This window comes from Astyanax mexicanus, chromosome 6 (genome assembly GCF_023375975.1).
Source record: "Astyanax mexicanus isolate ESR-SI-001 chromosome 6, AstMex3_surface, whole genome shotgun sequence".
Classification (NCBI taxonomy): Eukaryota; Metazoa; Chordata; class Actinopteri; order Characiformes; family Acestrorhamphidae; genus Astyanax; species Astyanax mexicanus.
The window spans coordinates 49,377,997-49,398,236 of record NC_064413.1 but is presented as its reverse complement, the minus strand read 5'-3'; the positions used below and the strand labels follow the sequence as shown (position 1 = coordinate 49,398,236).

Sequence of the window (20,240 nt, the reverse complement as noted above, 5' to 3'; positions counted from 1 at the left end):
AGTCAGGGCGCACTTGAGCGATTCCATCAGACTTTAAAGTCCATGTTACGCAAGTACTGCCTAGATTCAGGTCGACAGTGGGATGATGGGGTACCCTTTGCACTTTTTGCTACTCGAGAAGCAGTCCAGGAGTCTCTGGGTTTTTCCCCAGCACAGCTTGTTTTTGGTCACTCAGTGAGAGGTCCTTTGAAGTTGCTGAAAGAGTCCTTCCTTTCAGACAAAAAGGAAGAAACTAATGTCTTAGACTATGTGAGCAAGTTTAGAGAGCATTTACATGCTGCTTGTCAAGCTGCAAAAACTGCTCTGTGCTCAGTTCAGGGAAAAATGAAACAGCATTGTGATAGGAAAACTGTCCCACGCCAGTTTCAACCAGGGGATAAAGTCCTTGTTTTGTTGCCATTGCTTGGGTCTTCACTGTCTGCTAAATTTTCTGGCCCATATGTAATTCAGCAGAAGCTAAGTGAGACTGATTATGTGGTAAAAACTCCAGATCGGAATCGTAAATCACGAGTCTGTCACATCAACATGTTAAAGTCCTATGTGGACAGAGAGGTTCCGGAGGTCATGAGTAAGGACCAAGTTAAAGTGTTTTCGCTTTGTGAGACTGCAGTGCCTGTTGCTGTATCTAAGGTAACTTCTCAGGAAAGTTGTGTACAGGACACAGATGGTCTTGTTCCCCCTCAGGTTGGTTCTGTTGGTGCTCGTTTGTCGAACTCTGAAATGTTGTGTAATTTATCACCTCTTACTGCACATTTGACAGAGAAACAGCAAGCTGATATAGACCACTTGATTAGAAGTTACCCTAGTATTTTTGGAGATGTCCCCACTCAGACTTCTGTTGTTCACCATGACATTGAAGTCACTAGTAATCCTATAAAACAACATCCTTATAGAGTTAATGTCTTTAAAAGAGACATAATGAAACAGGAAGTACGCTATTTGTTGAAGCATGGTTTAGCTAAACCCAGCTGTAGCCCATGGAGTTCACCATGCGTGCTTGTACCTAAACCTGACGGAACATCTCGTTTTTGTACAGATTACCGGCGTGTAAATGCAGTTTCTGTCTCTGATTCTTTCCCACTGCCCAGAATTGATGACTGCATTGACAGTCTTGGATCAGCAAAGTATGTAAGTAAGCTTGACCTTTTGAAAGGTTACTGGCAAGTGCCTTTGACTACAAGAGCTTCTGAGATCTCTGCTTTTGTTACTCCAGATGCGTTAATGCAGTATACTGTAATGCCGTTTGGCTTAAAAAATGCACCAGCAACATTTCAAAGACTGGTAAGCATTGTTTTTTCAGATGTTCCACACTGTACAGCTTATTTGGATGATTTGATTTTGCATTCCGTCAATTGGGAAAGTCATGTTGAGCTGTTGGATACAGTTTTTCAACGTCTGTCTACTGCCTCTTTAACTCTGAATCTTGCTAAATGTGAGTTTGCACACGCTACAGTTACATACTTGGGGAAACAAGTAGGCCAGGGGCAAGTTCGTCCAGTTCACGCCAAGGTTCAAGCCATTGCAGAATTCCCTGTACCTTTATCACGCCGTGCTCTTCGTCGATTTTTGGGAATGGCTGGATACTATAGGTGTTTCTGTAAGAATTTTTCTTCTGTTGTTGAGCTCCTTACTACCCTATTGAGTCCCAAGCAATCTTTTAAATGGTCTGCTGAATGTCAAGCTGCATTTGAGCATGTGAAGGCTTTGTTGTGTTCTTCTCCTGTTCTAGCTGCTCCAGATTTTAAGAAGCCATTCAGCTTGGAGGTCGATGCTAGTGCTGTAGGTGCAGGAGCTGTACTGTTACAGCCAGATGATGTGGGAGTTGTTCACCCTCTGTGCTACTTCTCACGTAAGTTTAATTCCTACCAGTTGAAGTATTCAACTATTGAGAAAGAAGCACTAGCTTTGTTATGGGCACTCCAACATTTTGAGGTGTACGTTGGTTCATGTATGTCACCTGTAAAGGTATACACTGACCATAACCCCTTAGTGTTCCTGTCACGCATGTGTAATTCCAATCAGCGGTTGATGCGTTGGGCTTTATGTATGCAGGAATTTAATGTGGACATCATCCATAAGAAGGGCTCTGAGAACATTGTTGCTGACGCCCTATCTCGTGCAGACTGCACTTGATGGTGCATGATTTTCTTTTAGAACTTATTTTGGGAAGTTCTATCTTTTGTGGGGGGGGTGTTACGTGCAAGTCTAGCCCTAGGGTGCTGGATATGTTCTGTGTGCTCTCCCTCTCTGTGTGTGTGTTTTTTCATGTTACTCTGCAGGTTGCAGTCCACCTGACCTTCATGGGAGGAGCCATGGGCTATAAAAACCTGCAGTCACCACCAAGATGGCGGCTAGAGCTCACACAGGAAGTGGGGCCTACTGTGTGTGCTTCTAGTTCCCCTGCTACCTTCACTACCACCTTCATTATTACCATCACTGCCATGTGCTTTATTCTGAGTGTTTGCTCTTGTAGTCATTCCTTAGGGAATATCTTTCAGTCCTGTTTGTGCCATACAAACTTATACCAATTTGAGGAGTCCAACAGGTAAGGTTAAGGCGCCTTATACATTTCCATCATGTAGCTGTCTTTGTGTATAGATACATTAGGTTAGCAGGCGGGTGCTTCTTTTGTACTTATGTTGTTAGTTTAAGTAGTAGTTTTTATTTTGTTCTTTTGTTTAGGATAAATAGTTTAGATTAAGTTTATGTTTTGTTTCTTTCTTTCCTTTGGCACCGTCACCGTTGGCTCCTCTTAGGCCTTAAGACTCTTAGGCCTTGGTATTGTTTAAAGTTGATGTTTGGCAGTTTTAAAATAAATCACTGATTGTGAAACATCTAATTCTGGTCTGGTCTCCTCACTTCCCTTCTGTTCCCTTTGTTGCAACCATTTTTAACAACGAGCCAACTTGGGTTGTAACACACAGTGTGCAATAGAGTCCAGTGAGGTAGTAGGGTTTTAGTGCTTTCCATTTTCTGGGGTAAGTGGGGTAAGAGTGTGTGTGCATGTACAGAAAAACCATCAGTTCAGTCTCTGCAGTTAAGGAGTCTGATGGCTTGGGGGTAGAAGCTGTTGCAGAATCTGGTCGTGCTGGACCGGATGCTGCGGTACCTTCTTCCCGAAGGCAGGAGGGAGAACAGTTCGACAGGAGGGAGAACAGTCCAGGTCTGTCCTGGGTCAGCTCCTTAATGTCTGATACAGTCCTCCCGGTGGACGGTTGTTTCCGGTTGAGAGTATGCTGTGCAAAATAGGCTGATGCTTTGCTGTGTGATGGTTGGTTGAGTGCTGAATGTAATTGATTGAGTGTAGAATGTAATTGTAAGCATTCTTGGGTGTCTAGAAAGGCAAAAAGGTGCTTTATAAGTGTAATTGTTAGTAGATAAGTGAGTTACGTAATTTCCAAGCTATTGACCACACCTGAACGTAAGCCATACCCATTCATTTTAAAAAGAAAAAAAGGAAATATACAGGCTGCAGTTGTCCATGCTATATAATATGATATATTTATATAGAAACTTTTAATCAAATATCTATGTAAACAAATAGAATTATATACCATGAATCATGCTAGTTTGATCTTTGATTAATGGAGTTTGTGGATGTTATAACATGACAAATTAAAAAGATTTATGTTATAACAGCATATATAACAGCTATATGTTATATAGCAACAAGCAAAAAAGAAATTCCATGCAACTTTAATGTTTTAATTAAATAAGTAATACATTCAGAGTTATTTAAGGAGTAGTTACGTTCATTTTATATTACATTTTGTTACATTTATAAGTTACATCTGGCCCTTTGAGGACAGCCATTATTCCGTTGTGGCCCTCTGTAAAAATGAGTATGACATTCCTGCAATATATGGACAGAAGTGTTGGGACACCTGCTTGTTCATTGTTTCTTCTGAGATAAAGGCTATTACACAGAGTTTATCCTGCTTTTGTTGGAGTAACTGTCTCTACAGTCTGTATAAGGGTTTCTATTACTTTTCAATTAGAGCATTGCTCTTTTTTGTCCATGACCAGTATTTATGTTTATCCGCCCCAGAGAGTCCTAATCTATTGGCAATACTTCTCTGCAGAAGAAAGAAAGCCAAGAAAACCTTCTTAACTTTCAGTGAAAGTCTACAGGATCAGATATATATATATATATATATATATATATATATATATTAATATATCTATACATACAGTGTGGCCTTGGACCAAGGCCCTCTCTCTGTGGAATATCCATAGCTTTTTCCATTGTTAATCATTGAATTCCACACCTAAAATGACCCGATGCCACAATCTCGAGCTGGCGCTACCACACGTGAGCGTGGCGGGAAAGACCCTCTGGGATTGGACAGCACCTGAAGGCCAGGGGTTATAAAGGTAGTGGAGAAAAAACAGCCAGTCACAGCAGCATCATGAAGGTCCTTCTGCTCTTGGGATTGGTGGCATTGGCTCTGTGTGAGCTGACCCGTTATGAGGGGTAATGCACTGATTTTACTGTTCTTTATTAAAGACTCAGAGGTGATACTGGTTTACAATAGAGGCGCTAAAGCACATCTCTCACCATTCTCTTCCAGGGATAAGGTCATCCGTCTGAAACCTGTGCTCAATGCACATGTGCTGTTCATCCAGGACCTGGCCAGCAGCATTAAGGTACTACTGTTGTTGTGTGTGGTGAGATCTGTGTGAAGGAGGTCTTTTTTCATTTAGGAGTAGGGGTGGGCGATATGGCCCTAAAATAATGGCTATCACGATATTTCATGGTATTTTCACGATAATGATACTCTTGGGGATATAAATTAATGATTTTTTTTTGTTAAAAAAACTAAAGAATTTTAATAGATTTGTAATAGAAGTCAATGATCCAGAATGTCATGATATGTATAATGCACTCCAAATATCTCCATATATCCAGGATTAAAGTAAATTAAATGATACTGATAGATATAATCTGTCTCTATTTGCTAAAAACAAGTAAAAACAATTTAAAAAAGTAGTACCCTGATGTGATAATTAGGGCTGGGTGATATGGCACGGTATTTTTAGGGTATAATATCATTCACGATATTCAAAAATGTTGGCGATATTATCGCGAATGATATGATATGGCACACCCCTACTGTGGAGTACAGCCTGCATCAACTCATAGCTAAGAAGAGGTTATGGGATGTTGTATCTTCTAGTGTTATAATGATATTACACAAATACATACAATGATAAATAATTCATAAGTAGAAAAACCTACAATGATTATTCCACCAATACTTTGGACACTTTCTGTAGATGTTCATTGTAGAGCCTTCAAAAGGCCCGTGAGTCTGAATAAACCTCTCTAACATTTAAAGAACCTTTATTTAACGTAAATGTTAACTCAAGCATAGGTTATTTGGCAGATATGCCTAAAAGCCGCAAGTTTTTGTATTGGAATAAGAGGTTCTACCACTACATAACAATCTATGATAGTGTCATGTTCTTTACATCAGGGGTTCCCAACTGGGCTCAGCCCGCCCAGGCACCCACATAATTTTTTTTATACAAACCAAACAAATGTATTTTTGAAAAATAGCCTTCAAAAACCCATTTAAACTTTCATATGCATGCAAAGTGAATTTAGGAGCAATTTGTAAAGAAACCAGGGAGGATCATGACAACTACTGCACAAAATGAATAAGGCTGCAGAATTAGATGTTTCACTTTTTTGTGCATATCTTGCATTCAGATACATTAGTAAGAAACTCTCTAAAAATGTGTATTTTAACAAGTCTTCATTTTTTACAAGCTGTATTTTTCTTTTTTCTTTAAAGTTGGTATTTTAGTGTATCTATCTATCCAGAGTTGTGTCAAAATCTCTACAGCAGTTTGTGTGTGTGTGTGTGTGTGTGTGTGTGTCGCCCCCTGCAGGTGGATTTCTGGAGTCCTGAGAGTGAGCAGCAGGTCACTATTGATATTGATGTTGATATCCATGTTCCTGCTGCTTTCCTGGACATGGTCTTCGTCAAGCTGGATCAGAGCGGCATGGACTACGAGTAAGTCCAGTACCAGTACAGTCCAGAACAGCACATCTACTCATAAACCAGTACTGACCAGTACCAGTCCAGAACAGCACATCTATTCATAAACTCTTTTATTACTACTATTCTACAAATTTCAGGATGTGAAATTGCTACGGGAATATTGGCCTGCTACCAAAATAAGCCTCATTCCACAGCTGTTTGGCTCAACCTCAAAATGAGGACGGGCTAATTAACTTTTAATGAGGCGCATGTAGTAATTAGGATGATATGATGGATGTTAAATGTCCTGCTCTTTTAATCTTTTTTTTTTTTTTCATTTTTAATATTTAATGCCCTATGAAAAAAATTTTAAAAAATAGTATAATAAAGTATATAATTAATATATAATTAATATGTAAAGTTTATGTTTTCCGTAGTTTTATGCTTCTTTTTGGAACTATCAATGGTTTTAGTGGTCATACTCACCACAATATTGTCCAACACAAATGTGTGTGTAAAATACTGGCATTTCTTTTGTTGATACGGCTAAAACATTAAAACAGATAACATTAGTGTATAGTATAAGATGTGTACAGGACATTTATTTTATAAAATATACATTTGTGTTAATATTATACACTGCCTGACAAAAATAAGTTGCCACCAAAAAATGGTCACATACTCTAATATTTGGTTGGAGAGTCTTTTACTTTAATTGTGGCACGCATTCACTAATGCATTGTTTTAATAAGCTTCTACAATGTCACAATAATGATTTTAATCCAGTGATGCATTTGTTTTTCACCAAGTTTGCAATGAACGTCTGACTGTTGCCTTGTGTCCAGGTTGTATTCCATCAGTGGTGCACCTTTGTTTTCCATTGCCTGAACTGGACCACGATGCCTATTGGCATAGATCACATGTGTCAAACACAAGGCCCGCGGGCCAAATGTGGCCCGCCACGTCTTTTTATGTGGCCCGCGAGAGCTTGTAAGATCTTAGTGTCTATAATAAATAAGTCAGAAGCGTTCTTTGACCAAAAAATACATTTCCCACAATGCTTGTCGATTGTATTACCCGCAAAGTTACGGCTTACTGCCACTACACGGCAGTGTAGTCATTGATGTGGAAACCCTGCCGGAGGGAAGGTGTAACTTCGCGGGTGGAATTGAGACATATAAATGTTTATCCCATAATGTCCAGAAAAAGAGAAGTTGATGCAGACGGACGGCTGTGCTTCAAGGCGAAAGACCGGTATGCCTTTTGTGTTACGAAGAGTGTTACTGACCAAAATAAACGCTTTTTAGGAGAGATATAAGTTCTGTGTAAATATTTATAAGACAATACCTGACAAAATCTGTTTTAATGACGTTAATAAACATCACTGGGACAGCGCTAGTCGCAGTTTCACCGCAGCAAAGTACGAGGACGTGAATCACTTATCTAACCAGCCTTTACTGATTTCTGCCCTCAATAACCCTTTCAATAACCTCCAATAGCCTTTAATAGTCTTCAGTAGCCTTCAACAGTCTAACCTTGCAGCCGTGGTGTGTCCACTAAACTCCGTAGTTATAAACATCCTGAGGTTAGCAGCGTGCTAACTGACCTGTTTATAATGTAATCCCAGCAGTGACTCATGCTCTAAACGGCTGCTGTTAGGTGATTGGGCTGAAAGATGAACTGTAGAGAGCTGTATTATTCGGTTACAAAAATCTTTATTTCATACACAGAAGAACTTAAAAATTTTAAAAACGCTCCAGACTGGCTGAGCTGAGCCCTGTAGCCCGTGGCTGGGCTGTAGCTCTGACTCAGTAAAGACTGCGGACTTGTGGTGCTGCTGCTGCAGCTCCCACTAGTGGTTGGATGAGGAACTGCTAAATCTGAGGAAATGCTATGTTCTTAACAGCTCACAATTTGATTTTATATTTATTAAGCCTTATTTCAGTTAATAATTTCAAAGTTAATATAACTTGATGTCATTTCTATTCACTTGAATAGTTTGGTTCTTGATTGATGGAGTTTTTGGATTTCATGACATGACAAATTAAAAGGATTTATGTTAATAGAGCAACAAGCAAACATTTTTTCCATGCAACTGTAATATTTGATTGAATAAATAATATATTGAGAGTTATTTAACATTAAGGAGTAATTACATTCATTTACATATATTACATTTGGTTACATTTTATTACATTTATAAGTTACATCTGGCCCTCGGAGGACAGCCAATATGCCAATGTGGCCCTCGGCCAAAATGAGTTTGACACCCCTGGCATAGATGTATTCAGAAGCACTGTTGCTATTTAAATTATACAGGTAGAAGGCAAAATAGAAAATAGACTATTGGCTGGTTGTGAGATAGCAATGAGCATCATGACCCACCTTGCGCAGGGTGTAAGGGCCTTTAGTGCTTAAGTGTTCTGATGACTGTCAATTTAGCACAGTAAATCTTCTCTCTGATCTTCTTTAAGCACATTTTAGACTTCTGTCTCTTTTCTCTACAGAGTGCTGATTCATGACCTGCAGGATGCTCTGAATGGTCAGATGGACAGCAGGATTCAGACCAAGTCCCATGACTACACCAAGTACAACAGCTGGTCAACAGTACGGCTATCCAATATTCACTCTAACCATTAGTTTCAGTCAGATTATGATGCTACAGGTTCAGCTACTGTATGTAACTAGTGGAAGTGTAGTGACTTAACAACACAACCCTACATAAGGCAGTGGCTAGTGTTACATAGGCCTACTTATGTAACATGACTGAAATGTTTATATGTAAAAACCTCTGATTAAGAGCATTCACTAAATGCTGTGAATGTAAATGTAATGAAGTCCTCAGCTGTGTTTATTACCGTACTTTTCGGACTATAAGGTGCACTATTAATTAAGCATTGAGCGTCATTAGTAAGGATGCGTACTTGAAATGAACAAGCTTGTCGCCACATTTCCTTTCTAGTTCAGCAAGTCTCATCGATTTCTTAATCCTTAATAAAAAACACTTTTCTTTTAAAGTCAAACAAGTGCTTGATGTGAATCTACACAGATTTCTCTCCAGAAAAATGTTTATTTGAGTGAGTAAGAAGCTTCTGTTTATTATAAATCCAGTATTTTGTCCAAGGGTGAGTGCTAGCCATGGTTAGCAAGCGCTTAGCCAGCATCTGTCAGCAGCGCTAGCGGTTCATCCCATATAGCTTGTTTTAACATGGTAAAAACGCAGACTACAGTCTGATAATACTCTAAGTTGCAAAAGAGGCTAGAGGCTAGAACTGCGGCTACAGGCTAATGCTAATACTGCTGCATCCAAGCCTTAGTGCTGGAGAAACTTCACTGAAACTCCTGTATAACGCTGTACTTCAGCAGAGTGGCTTTACTGCTCCTTAATTAATACCTGACTGGTAGAATTCATACATAAGGCGCACCAGATTATAAGATGCACTGTAATTTTTTTGGAAAAATTATTGGATTTTATGTGCATCTTATAGTACAAAAAATACGGTAATATACAGTAAAGAGCTGAAAAATCTGGTCACTTTAATTGAATGTGTTTGTATTCTGTTTTTGTGTTCTAACTCAGCTAACACTTTTTGCTTAATTATTAGTTTTGGGAATGTTACTTTTAACATTTCCATAATGTCAGTACTCATCTAGCTAGGAACATTTTGTAAGGAATGTTCTAATAACGTTGGGATGCAAACCATTATTATATCACATGTTTTCAGAACATTCCTGGAACTTTATTTCGGTAATGTTACAGACTAACCTTTCCTGAAACATTGCTTAATGTTATTATAACACTCTCTCTCAGCTGGTATGTGATGAAGTGCTTGGTGTGAATTGCAGATCCAGGGCTGGATCACATCCATCACCTCAGCCAACCCCACCCTGATCTCCAGAACCACTATTGGAAACAGCTACGAGGGACGGCCCATGCATTTGCTGAAGGTCAGCCTACACTGATTTCACTCCCTCCACATTTAACGATTCGGTGTGGTTTAATTTCTACTGAATTAGTGAGAGATTCTGTGTTATTCAATTATATTTTAGAATTCATTAAAATCTATTCAGTTTCATTCAGGTACACTTGATATTTAGGTATATGAGTTATTGTTTTGTCAACTTATATTAAAATGTACAGTACCAATTAAATGTTTTGACACACATTCTCATGAAAAAATGTTTTGTATTTGTATTATTTACTACATTGTAGATTAATATTAAAGACATAAGGGGTGGGGGGGGGGGTGCTGCCACTATGATCGGAAGATAGCTGGTTCGAATCCCAGTCATTCAGCTTACCATCAGCTGCCAGAGCCCTGAGAGAGTACAATTGGCTTTTCTCTCTCTTGGTTGGTAGATGGCACCGAGATGGAACCGAGTCGCTGAGCTTTCCTCCAAACACGCTGGCTACTTGGCTACTCAGTTATAAAAGAGGTTGTGGCTGACTTCACATGTATCGGAATGGGTGGGACAATTGGTCAGATAAATTGGGAGAAAAATGGGAGTCTTACACAAACACCTGATATAAAAATCCAGCCCAAGTGGTTTGGGTCGAGTTGGAGCACAGGCAGAATGAAGGAAAGCAGGTAACAAGAGCTCAGCACCTCTAGAACTCCTTTAAGACAGTTAGACAGAGGTGGAAAAAGTACTGAAAAATTGTAATTAAGTAAAAGTACCTTTACTTTGCTAAAATTCTCTAAAATAAAACTACTAAAGTAAAAGTGTCCATCTAAAAATCTACTCGAGTAAAAGTAAAAAGTACTCAATTTAAAATGTACTTTGAGTAAAAGTTACATAGTTACTTTTCATTATTTGATGTAAAAAAGTACAACAAATCATAAATTAAATTGTTTTTAATGAACTATTATTCCATAATTTGGACCTTTCAGGCAGTATTTGTTCAGACCACCCAATAAATCAAGTGGTATAGGTTTCTATGATCCATTTTTTTCTTTACTATTAAAAAGTTATGGTAATATGGCTGACTATAAACTGTAATTTATTAGTTTTACAGGTCATCATTATTTTTTAACTTGCCATTGCTATGCTTTAACTGCTATTTACATGTTTTTTTAACATTTAACCAGAGTGTTTAATGATAAAAGTACTTACATCACATGCTTTCTCAGGTTTGATGTGGAAGTTTTGAAAGCAGCTCTGTCTGGCGGGGAAGCATTTTGTATTGCATGAGGACGTTATTGCCTCGTTATTCCATGCGAGAGCATCCGTGCCAATTTCTTTTTAATTCAGGCAATTGTTTTTTTTCCCCAGCATTTTTTTACTCAGTAATTGGGAGTTTTCCAATGTAGCAAAGTAAATTACTTGTGTCTAAATGTACTTGAGTAAAAGTAAAATTACCTATTTTAAAAACTACTTTAAAAATTACAAATTACTCATAAAATCTACTCAATTACAGTAACTTGAGTAAATGTAATTCATTACTTTCCACCTCTGCAGTTAGAGAACCATCTCATGAAGACAACTGAAAGAATAATGCCAAGAGTGGGCTAAAGCATTAAATGAGTCAAACTTTTGACTGGTACTATATAGATACACCATGATGGGTCATTTATGCATTTGGCAGATTTATATTGTCAAGTTTTCTTAAATATTTTCTGGTGCCTGTAATGCAAGAGCAATCCACCAGGAGGCAGAAAACAGGAACATAACCATATTTATGCAATTAACTCTAATTTAATTAATGTACTATATGTTATTGTTATTATTTATATATTACATTTAATTTCTATTTAGTTTAATTTGATCCTGTTTAGTTATTGTCAGCTTACCTGTGCACTAATAAATGACAATGATCCTACAGTAATACAACAAGTCAAATCACAACAATGTAGTCTGTAAGATCCAGCTGGAAATTATGGGCTCTGTTTATTGAATCTTACTCTCAATCTCCTCACAGATTGGAAAGAGCAATGGTTCCACCAAACCTGCCATCTTCATTGACTGTGGTATCCATGCCAGAGAGTGGATCTCCCCTGCTTTCTGCCAGTGGTTTGTCAAGGAGGTAACATCCATCCATCCATCCATCCATCCATCCATCCATCCATCCATCCATCTATCTATCTATCCATCCATCCATCCATTCATCCATCTTTAATCCACTCACTTCATCTCAGAAACAAATATCAGCATGTCATGGTTTAGAGCCTCAGTATGATAAGAATTCAATTTCGCTTGTGTTTAAAAAAAAACAGAAGTATAGTATAGTATAGTATAGTATAGTATAGTATAGTATAGTATAGTATAGAATACTATAGTATAGTATACTATAGTATGGGTTCTTTAAAACATGCAAGCATGCTATAGCACTTTGTCTCACCTACTAATGCTAGTTTATACTAGTTTATGCTATTCATAACTCTGTAGGTTAAAATGTAGATACTAGGGTTAAAAATACTTCTGTAGTAGTTAAAGTATCAACTCAGGCTTTCTACTCTTTAAGTAAGTAAGTAAGTAAGTAAGTAAGTAAGCTTTATATAAAGCACTCTTTACACAGCTTCCACTGCCCAAAGTGCTGTACACAAAATGTCTAATAACTACACATACATACAACCAAAAATTAGGTAAAAGAAATCACTTAAATAACATATTAAAATAAGAATCCCAACATAAAACAGAAATAATTTAAGTAAAAGTGTAAAAGTACTCGATTCAAAACTACTTACTACTAATTAAATGGTGCTTGTTCTTACAGCCTACAACACAGAGGCCATTATAATTATAATATATGATCTACAAGTTTACCTAACCAAACCTTAAAGGGGGGAATCACTATATACTGATTGTGAGTGTTACAAAATGGGGGAACACACTCAGTATGTAAATCGATTGTGCCAGAAGCCAATGGAAAAGAAGCTGAAAATGGCACCAGACTAATGTTTTCTAAACTTAAAAAAGTTGGGTAACATTTGAAAATATACAATTTTTACGTAAAACAGGCTTAATTTATTCGAGTTAAGACAAATAGGTTGGGGTTTACAGTATAGCTAATGTAGCTGATCGTTTTTAAAAGTAATTATTATTAAGTAAACATTAATATCAAGGTCTGCTTCATACAGTATATTAAGTCCATATATTATGCTTAAAAAATATATGTATATATATTTTTTGATAAAACAATGGACAGTTTAAAAGAAATAAAAACATACACATCCTCTCTTTGGCTTTATTTATGTTTTTAATATTATTATTGAGAGAGTTTAAGGTCTAAATCCTGTTCTAGTTGGTTGTTCACTCTGCTGTGCTGCTTTCCTCTATGGTCAGGCTGTGTCCACCTACGGATCTGATGCCCAGATGACCAGCCTGCTGAACCAGATGGATGTCTTTGTTCTGCCCGTCTTCAACATGGACGGTTATGAGCACACCTGGTCTAGCGTACGTCTCCCAGCGACCGTTCATCTTCATTAAGCTTAATATTGTGTTCAGACTGTGTGATATGTGTTCTTAAAAACAACCACAGCACACAGTTCCTTTCAGGATGTTTATATAAGCGTTTGTTCTGTTCATGAAATACATCGTGATCTAAAGTCAGTGCTGTGATTTGGGTCTACAGGACAGGATGTGGAGGAAGACCCGCTCTAAGAGGAGCGGCAGCAGCTGTATTGGTGCTGACCCCAACAGGAACTTTGATGCTGGCTGGTGCAGTGAGTATTACAGCTCTATAGTATAATCACAGCCATGATGTGGGACTAGATCAGTTATACAGTGCACTGTAAAAAAAAAACTAATTTTTTTAAATTTTAAATCGTTCTCCTTAATGTGTTTTTTAAGTCAGCTGAACAAAAAATATTGAATTACACCTTAAATGGTACCACTTTAAAATAAGACTACCTTTATAAAGGGTTTATAAAATGTTTACAATTAGTTTATAAATGGTTACTAATTAGGTTGTAAATGCTTAAAAATAATTAATAATCAGTTATAACACATACGTAGAAAAGGCAACAATGACCTGTTGTTTGCCAAATATTGAACCCACAGCCATCTATATTGTTGCCCTTTCTATGTATGTGTAATAACTGATTATTAATGATTTATAAGGCATTTACAACCTATTTAGTAATCATTATTAAACTAAGTGTGACCAATTTATAAACCCGTTATAAAGGTATTCTTATTTTAAAGTATAAGTATTTTAAATTATAGCAAACTAATTGCATTAGAAACTAATAAATAGTCTCTTGTTAAAAGTAGGTCTAACTAAATAATCTGTGTTGGCTAAATTTACAAATTTTAGTTAAACTCCAGTTAAAGCCAAGCCAACTACTCTCCATAAGCCCATTTAGACTCTTTACTTTAGTTCCCAGTTGCTATCTTAAATTAACTAAATAAATAGTGTTTGGCCATCTACATGAATTTGAATAATGCAAAACGCGTCGTAGACAAAACAGATTTTTTTTGTTGATTGTAAACGATGGTAATCTAAACTTACAAAACATATTTCATAGAACGTAAATTAGGCCAATTAAAAACATAAAGTGAAATACGTATACGTATGATTTGTTTTTTAACTAAAGATTTCTAGTTGGCACAACTTATATTTTTTTTAAAAGTTGAGTTTTATTTGGCATCAAAACTCAAAAATCTTGTTCAGTAAGTTGCTTTGAAATTTGAGTTTTCTCAATTTATTCTTTTTTAGAGTGTAGTAATAGAGTACATTTTCTTTTTAATAGAGAATCTTTTTAATCTCCATTCAAAATGCTCTGTAGTCTATGAGTAGGCTTAATCACTGTCTGGGAAACTGCCTCTTTAGATCTGCAACCAACAAGTGTCTGACAGTTATCAGGTTTAGCCTAAAAAACAAAACAGGTTGCTAACAAACACAAAAAACAAGGGAAACATGTTGTAGAAGACATAGCTAACTAGATTCAATACTCGGTGAGGGACAGAGAAAACAGAGGGGTATATATAAAGGATAGACCAGGTGCAAATGATCAGAAGCTGGGGGAGCAGGAACCCAGCTCAGCAGAGTCAGAGAAGTCCGGTGTGAGTGCATGCTGGGAATTGTTGTTGAGTCTTTGTTGTGAAGCAGGCAGACTGATGGCATCAGGACTGACATATAAAAACAATATATAAATTAAAAATACAAATATGTATATACAAAAAAATACAAACGAAAGTACCAATACTAAAAATAAAAAAAAAATATCTACAAAAGATTAGAGGAATTAATCTTCCCCAGTATGTATATCTTACAGTAAGAAATGGCCAATATTATTTCAGATATGCTGACAGTAATAAATAGCAAATAAATAGCAAATAATATTAAATAAGTGTTGATATTGCACATATTGTTGGTAAATAGATTATAGTACACATGGATAATTAAAAAATTGCAATCATTAAAGCAATAGATCAACAAAAAACTGTTTTATTACACATAGTATAATATAAAAAGGTGAAAATAGTAAAAATACAGTTTACTGAGAGCAGCAGTGTGCGTTATTCAGTCTGACAGATGGAAGGACCTTAGTATAGAGTCATTTACAATTTAATAAACTAAAAATATAAATTTTTAAAGTTTTTAAACATGATCACTTCCCAAATGCAGACTACGCTACACAAGGACAGATACAGCCACTTCCTACCTGGGTGGGATAAGGATAACAGGATAGGAAGGTTAAACCATGTTTTTAAAAGGTTCCAGGAAGCTTAGCCCGTGTTACTGTTCCAGGAACAGTCTGAAAACGTATGACGTGATAATGCTTTACATCACAATGTTATTGGAACATGTCTTCCTGGACATATCTAGTTAGACAAAAAATAATAATAAAAAAAAAACTATAAAACATCTGAAATAGTTAAATAACCCAGTACCAAAAATCAATTTTAGATTAAAAATTAAATTCCTTTTACTTTTATTGAATTTTTATTCAGCTTTATCCAGTTTAATTCACTTTTATTTGGTTAAGATTCATCTCTCTGCAGATACACTATGATAGCAACTCCTATATGCTGTTTTTATCCAGATCTACTAGGATTATAAAACCTGAACCATGAAAATATTTAAAATTTCAGATTTTTTTTTATTAGTTTTATTTGACCCTACTGTTGTTATTAACCTGTTATTATTCATCTATTATGCTGTTATTTCTTTAAAAAGTAATAAATGGGTTTTATTTTATTTCTATTGTTTTTAATATATTTGCATTAAATTTATATTATTATATTTATTGCTCACTGCAGCTTAAAAAAAACTTAAATACATAGTGGACAAAACTATTAAACCCACTTTTTCCTTAATTCACATAACTTCAACCTTTTTCTGGTTCATGAAATACAAGGAAAATCCACCAGGGGGCAGAAATATGTCTCTGATTTTATTTTCTTATTTCTTTAGTTGATTCCTGTTTGATTGATTGATTTGTGTTGTTATTATTATTATTGGTTGCATATGATATATATTTGAAACCAATTAATTATCTAAAACATACACAACATTCCAGGTAGGCAAATAACTTCTGTAATAACTTTTTTTTAATATGGAAAATCCAATAAATAAAAAGCAATTCAGTATAACACTCATACATGTATAATCACACTGATATCACAATGAAAAATAATATTAATTTAAAACACATGTTCCAAATTGAAGAATTCATTCAAACACACAATTAAATATTGTCTGAACTGCAATAGGAAATTAATAAAAAAAAGAAAAAAAAAGGAAAGATGCAGATATAAATCTTCCCACACATCTCAAGAATAAAACTTTTATTTAATTAATTTAATTTTTACAGTACTTTGATAGGAAAGCAGCTGTATAAAGCAGATTATTAGATAAATGTAAAGACACTTACTGTTTATTTTAGAACATATTAATGTTCTGAAATCCGTCTGTCTGTGTATCTTTTAAGTGTATGCCTCTCTCTGTCTCACGCAGCTCTGGGAGCCTCCAGCAACCCATGCAGCGACACCTACTGTGGATCCACTCCTGAGTCTGAGATTGAGGTCAAGAACGTGGCTAACTTCATCCGCAACAACAAGTCCATCATCAAGGCCTACCTCACCATCCACTCCTACTCCCAGCTGCTCCTGTTCCCCTACTCCTACAAATACGGCCTGGCCGCAGACCACGCTGAGCTGGTACCATTCACAATCCACACAATCCTATCTTAGCACTTAACACTGAGCTCCCTTAGCGCACATACGCCCCCACTTACTAAACACACGCACACATACACACGGACGCGCTGCAGAGAGCAAACCCGACTTTTAACTTAAGAATAAAAGAATAAAATAACAGTGCTGTTCCCTTAAATGAGCTGCTGGTGTATCTTCACAGCTTGAACATGCAGGTCAGAATCCTCTGGTGAGACGCACAAAGCGCTGCACTGTTAAGATATGAACGCGCCAAAGTCGAAGGAAATGACGACTGGCACACTGATTGTTTTATTTTCTGGTCCAGCGGTCTAAAGCGCTGCCACTAGGAGCGGGAGGTCGCAGGTTGGAACCCCCACTCATGCAGCTTTGCCATAAACTGCTGGCGCTCAGAGGGAGCAAAATTGGCCCTGCTCCCTCCGGGTGGGTAGATGGCACTCTCTCCCCACATCACTGCTAGGGTGATGTCCACAGCACAGAGCGTCTGTGAGCTGATGTATCAGAGGAGGCATGTGCTTGTCTTCACCCTCCTGGTGTTGGGGCATTACTAGTGATAGGGGGAGTCCTATTGGGTGAGTAATTGGCTGAGCGGAATTGGGGAGAAAGTTTAGAAAAATCAGAAATAAAATTATTAAGAACACACACCAATTATTAATTAGGATAATTAGTACATGCCTTTTGCGCGTTTAAATATAAAGTTTTCTGTTCCACCATCATAATATATTGGTAGTAGTGTTACCCTAGAAGCAGATGGAGCTGGTGCAACTTCACTGCACAACAAGGTGCTTGGCAATAAAATCACTGATCAAAAATGGTAAAAACCAGCAGCACTTGTTGACTGGAGAATTTCTGATTTATTAGCAACACAAGAATAACCAACACGTTTATTATAACCAAGGCCTTTATTACATGTAAAACTAAAAATGTTATCTTTATAATCTAATGTATATGTGGAAAAGTATATGTGGGAGAGACGTCTAGACCACTACAAGACAGAATTACAGAACATAGAAGCTCGATTGCAAGGAATGATTTAACTAACATTAAAAAAAAAGGCCATTCAATTTTTTGTTTTTTTGGGTATTAAACAAATACAAAATACACAAAGAGGAGGTAATACAGAGCAAAAAAAGAAAAAAGAGGGAAGCCTTTTGGATTTCTTGTTTTAAAAGTCTATTTCCTGGATGTATGAATGAGGATTTTATGATAATAGAGTTTCTTTAGGTTATTTGGGGAAATGTGTGTCTGTATCTCAGTTTGGTTGTTTTTTCCTCTGTATGTGTGTTCTTGAGCAAAAGTCTTTTTGAATTTCAGAAGGACTTTTAAGAAGTTTTGGGTGGAAATGCTTCCTCTGTGGAATTGAGCTGCCAGCTTCTTATTGGCTGATCATGTGACCTTTAGTATTTGTAGTGTTCTCATTGGTTGTTTTGTAATCATGTGTGTTTTAAAAGCTGGAATGTTATTAACTTTTGTTTTTTAACCCGGATTAAGGCCTGAGCGCCGAAACGCGTTGGTTATTCTAGTAGTGTTACCCTATCAGGAAAAAGAAGCACAGCCATTAGGGAATATTGTCTCTTTTTTGCCCCTCTAAAGGGAACATTTGGGCATGAAGGTACTTGAGAAAGGGCAGAAAGGGCTGCCACTTCTCACCAAATGTTATTGTAAGATTCCTTTAGTGTCTTGAGTGCCAGAAAGACGCTATATAAGTGTAATTGTAAGTAAGAAAGTAAAACAGTCCAGAATCTAGGGGTGTAAATGGAGCATGGTGTTAGTTAATATGCTTTATGTGATTTTGTCAGTGATCTGAACTTCAGTTCCTAATGTTCTTTACGTTTTTTTCAGCTGAGTGTGGCAGAGGCAGCCTCCACGGCTCTGCGCAGCCTGTACGGGACCAAATACACCAGCGGCCCCGGGGCCACCACCATCTGTAAGTAGCTCAAACATTACATTAAGTTTTACCTTTCATAAAAGAAATAACTGAATAGTTAAACAACAGCAATGCAGTCAGCATTAAAAAGTCATTCATTAATGATAAAATGTTAAAAACATTTAAATCTGTTTATAACAGTATACACTTTATCTGTTGACAAGACAGTTTAGCAATACAAGCTTCAATAAATATAGAAACAGTACCCAAAAAATCAGATTAACAGATGTTCAATATCTCAACATTTCCAGCATGTCAGTGCGGAAGTTACGTCCTGCTAGCGCTGCAGTTAGCGGCTAATGCTAATGCTGCTGCACCTAGCCTTATTGCTGGAGAAACTTTACTGAAAACTCACCCTTAGACACAATAATGTAAGTCTGAGATTACTGTAAATAAATTCATTGATAGTGCACCTTATAATCCAGTGCGCCTTGTAGGCTGAAATATATATATATATATAAATGGAAAAAACTGTTTCTAAATTTCCAGGTTTAGATGATTTACCTGAGCATGTGGGAACCCTGAGTTATAAATTAAAAAAGGAGGAGCAGACTAAAGTCAGTTTAATAAAATGATTAAATGATCTATCAAACATGCTGATTGGTTATATGTGCAGTAATAGGGACAGTAATACAGAAAAAGTATTACTGTTTACATAAAAAAAAAACTTGAAAGTTGTTCTTGTACCATGCATATCCATGCATACCCCTGTGTGTGTTTCTGCAGACCCTGCTGCTGGAGGTTCTGATGACTGGGCTTATGACCTGGGCATTAAGTACTCCTACACCTTCGAGCTCCGTGACACCGGCCGCTACGGCTTCCTGCTGCCCGAGTCCCAGATCAAGCCCACCTGTGAGGAGACCATGCTGGCCGTCAAGTACATCGCTGCCCACGTGCAGAAGAACCTGTAATAAGAAGAAATCGCTACATATCAAACCCCTCTTATAAGATTATATCGTATATGTAATCAATAAACACAATAAAACACGCAGTGCTACACTCTCATCATTACTTTTAGTTAAACATAGCACAAAAAGTGAGAAAAAAATGTGTTTGGTAGATGGTTATTATTTTTTCTTTGTTGTATCACTGCTTCTTGGCATGTTACAATTGTAAGAAACATGTATTTTGTGGGATGAGCAGCAGAGCCTGTGGGTTGCGCCCATAAAATTAGGTTAGGTGTAGCTTTTAGGGTTGAGGTTCAA

The 20,240-nt window shown here is 36.9% G+C and overlaps 1 protein-coding gene across 1 annotated transcript; it reads left to right on the top strand.

The window, feature by feature from the left end:
• The first annotated feature begins 4,367 nt into the window (after positions 1 to 4,367).
• cpb1 (carboxypeptidase B1 (tissue)) lies at positions 4,368 to 20,026 on the top strand. The gene is made up of 11 exons (XM_022673381.2): positions 4,368 to 4,474; positions 4,572 to 4,647; positions 5,896 to 6,020; positions 8,495 to 8,594; positions 9,834 to 9,935; positions 11,908 to 12,012; positions 13,272 to 13,382; positions 13,561 to 13,651; positions 16,891 to 17,093; positions 18,951 to 19,035; positions 19,762 to 20,026. The coding sequence occupies exons 1-11, from the start codon at positions 4,410 to 4,412 to the stop codon at positions 19,944 to 19,946; spliced, it is 1,248 nt and encodes a 415-aa protein (XP_022529102.2). The 5' UTR covers positions 4,368 to 4,409; the 3' UTR covers positions 19,947 to 20,026.
• Positions 20,027 to 20,240: the final 214 nt, after the last annotated feature.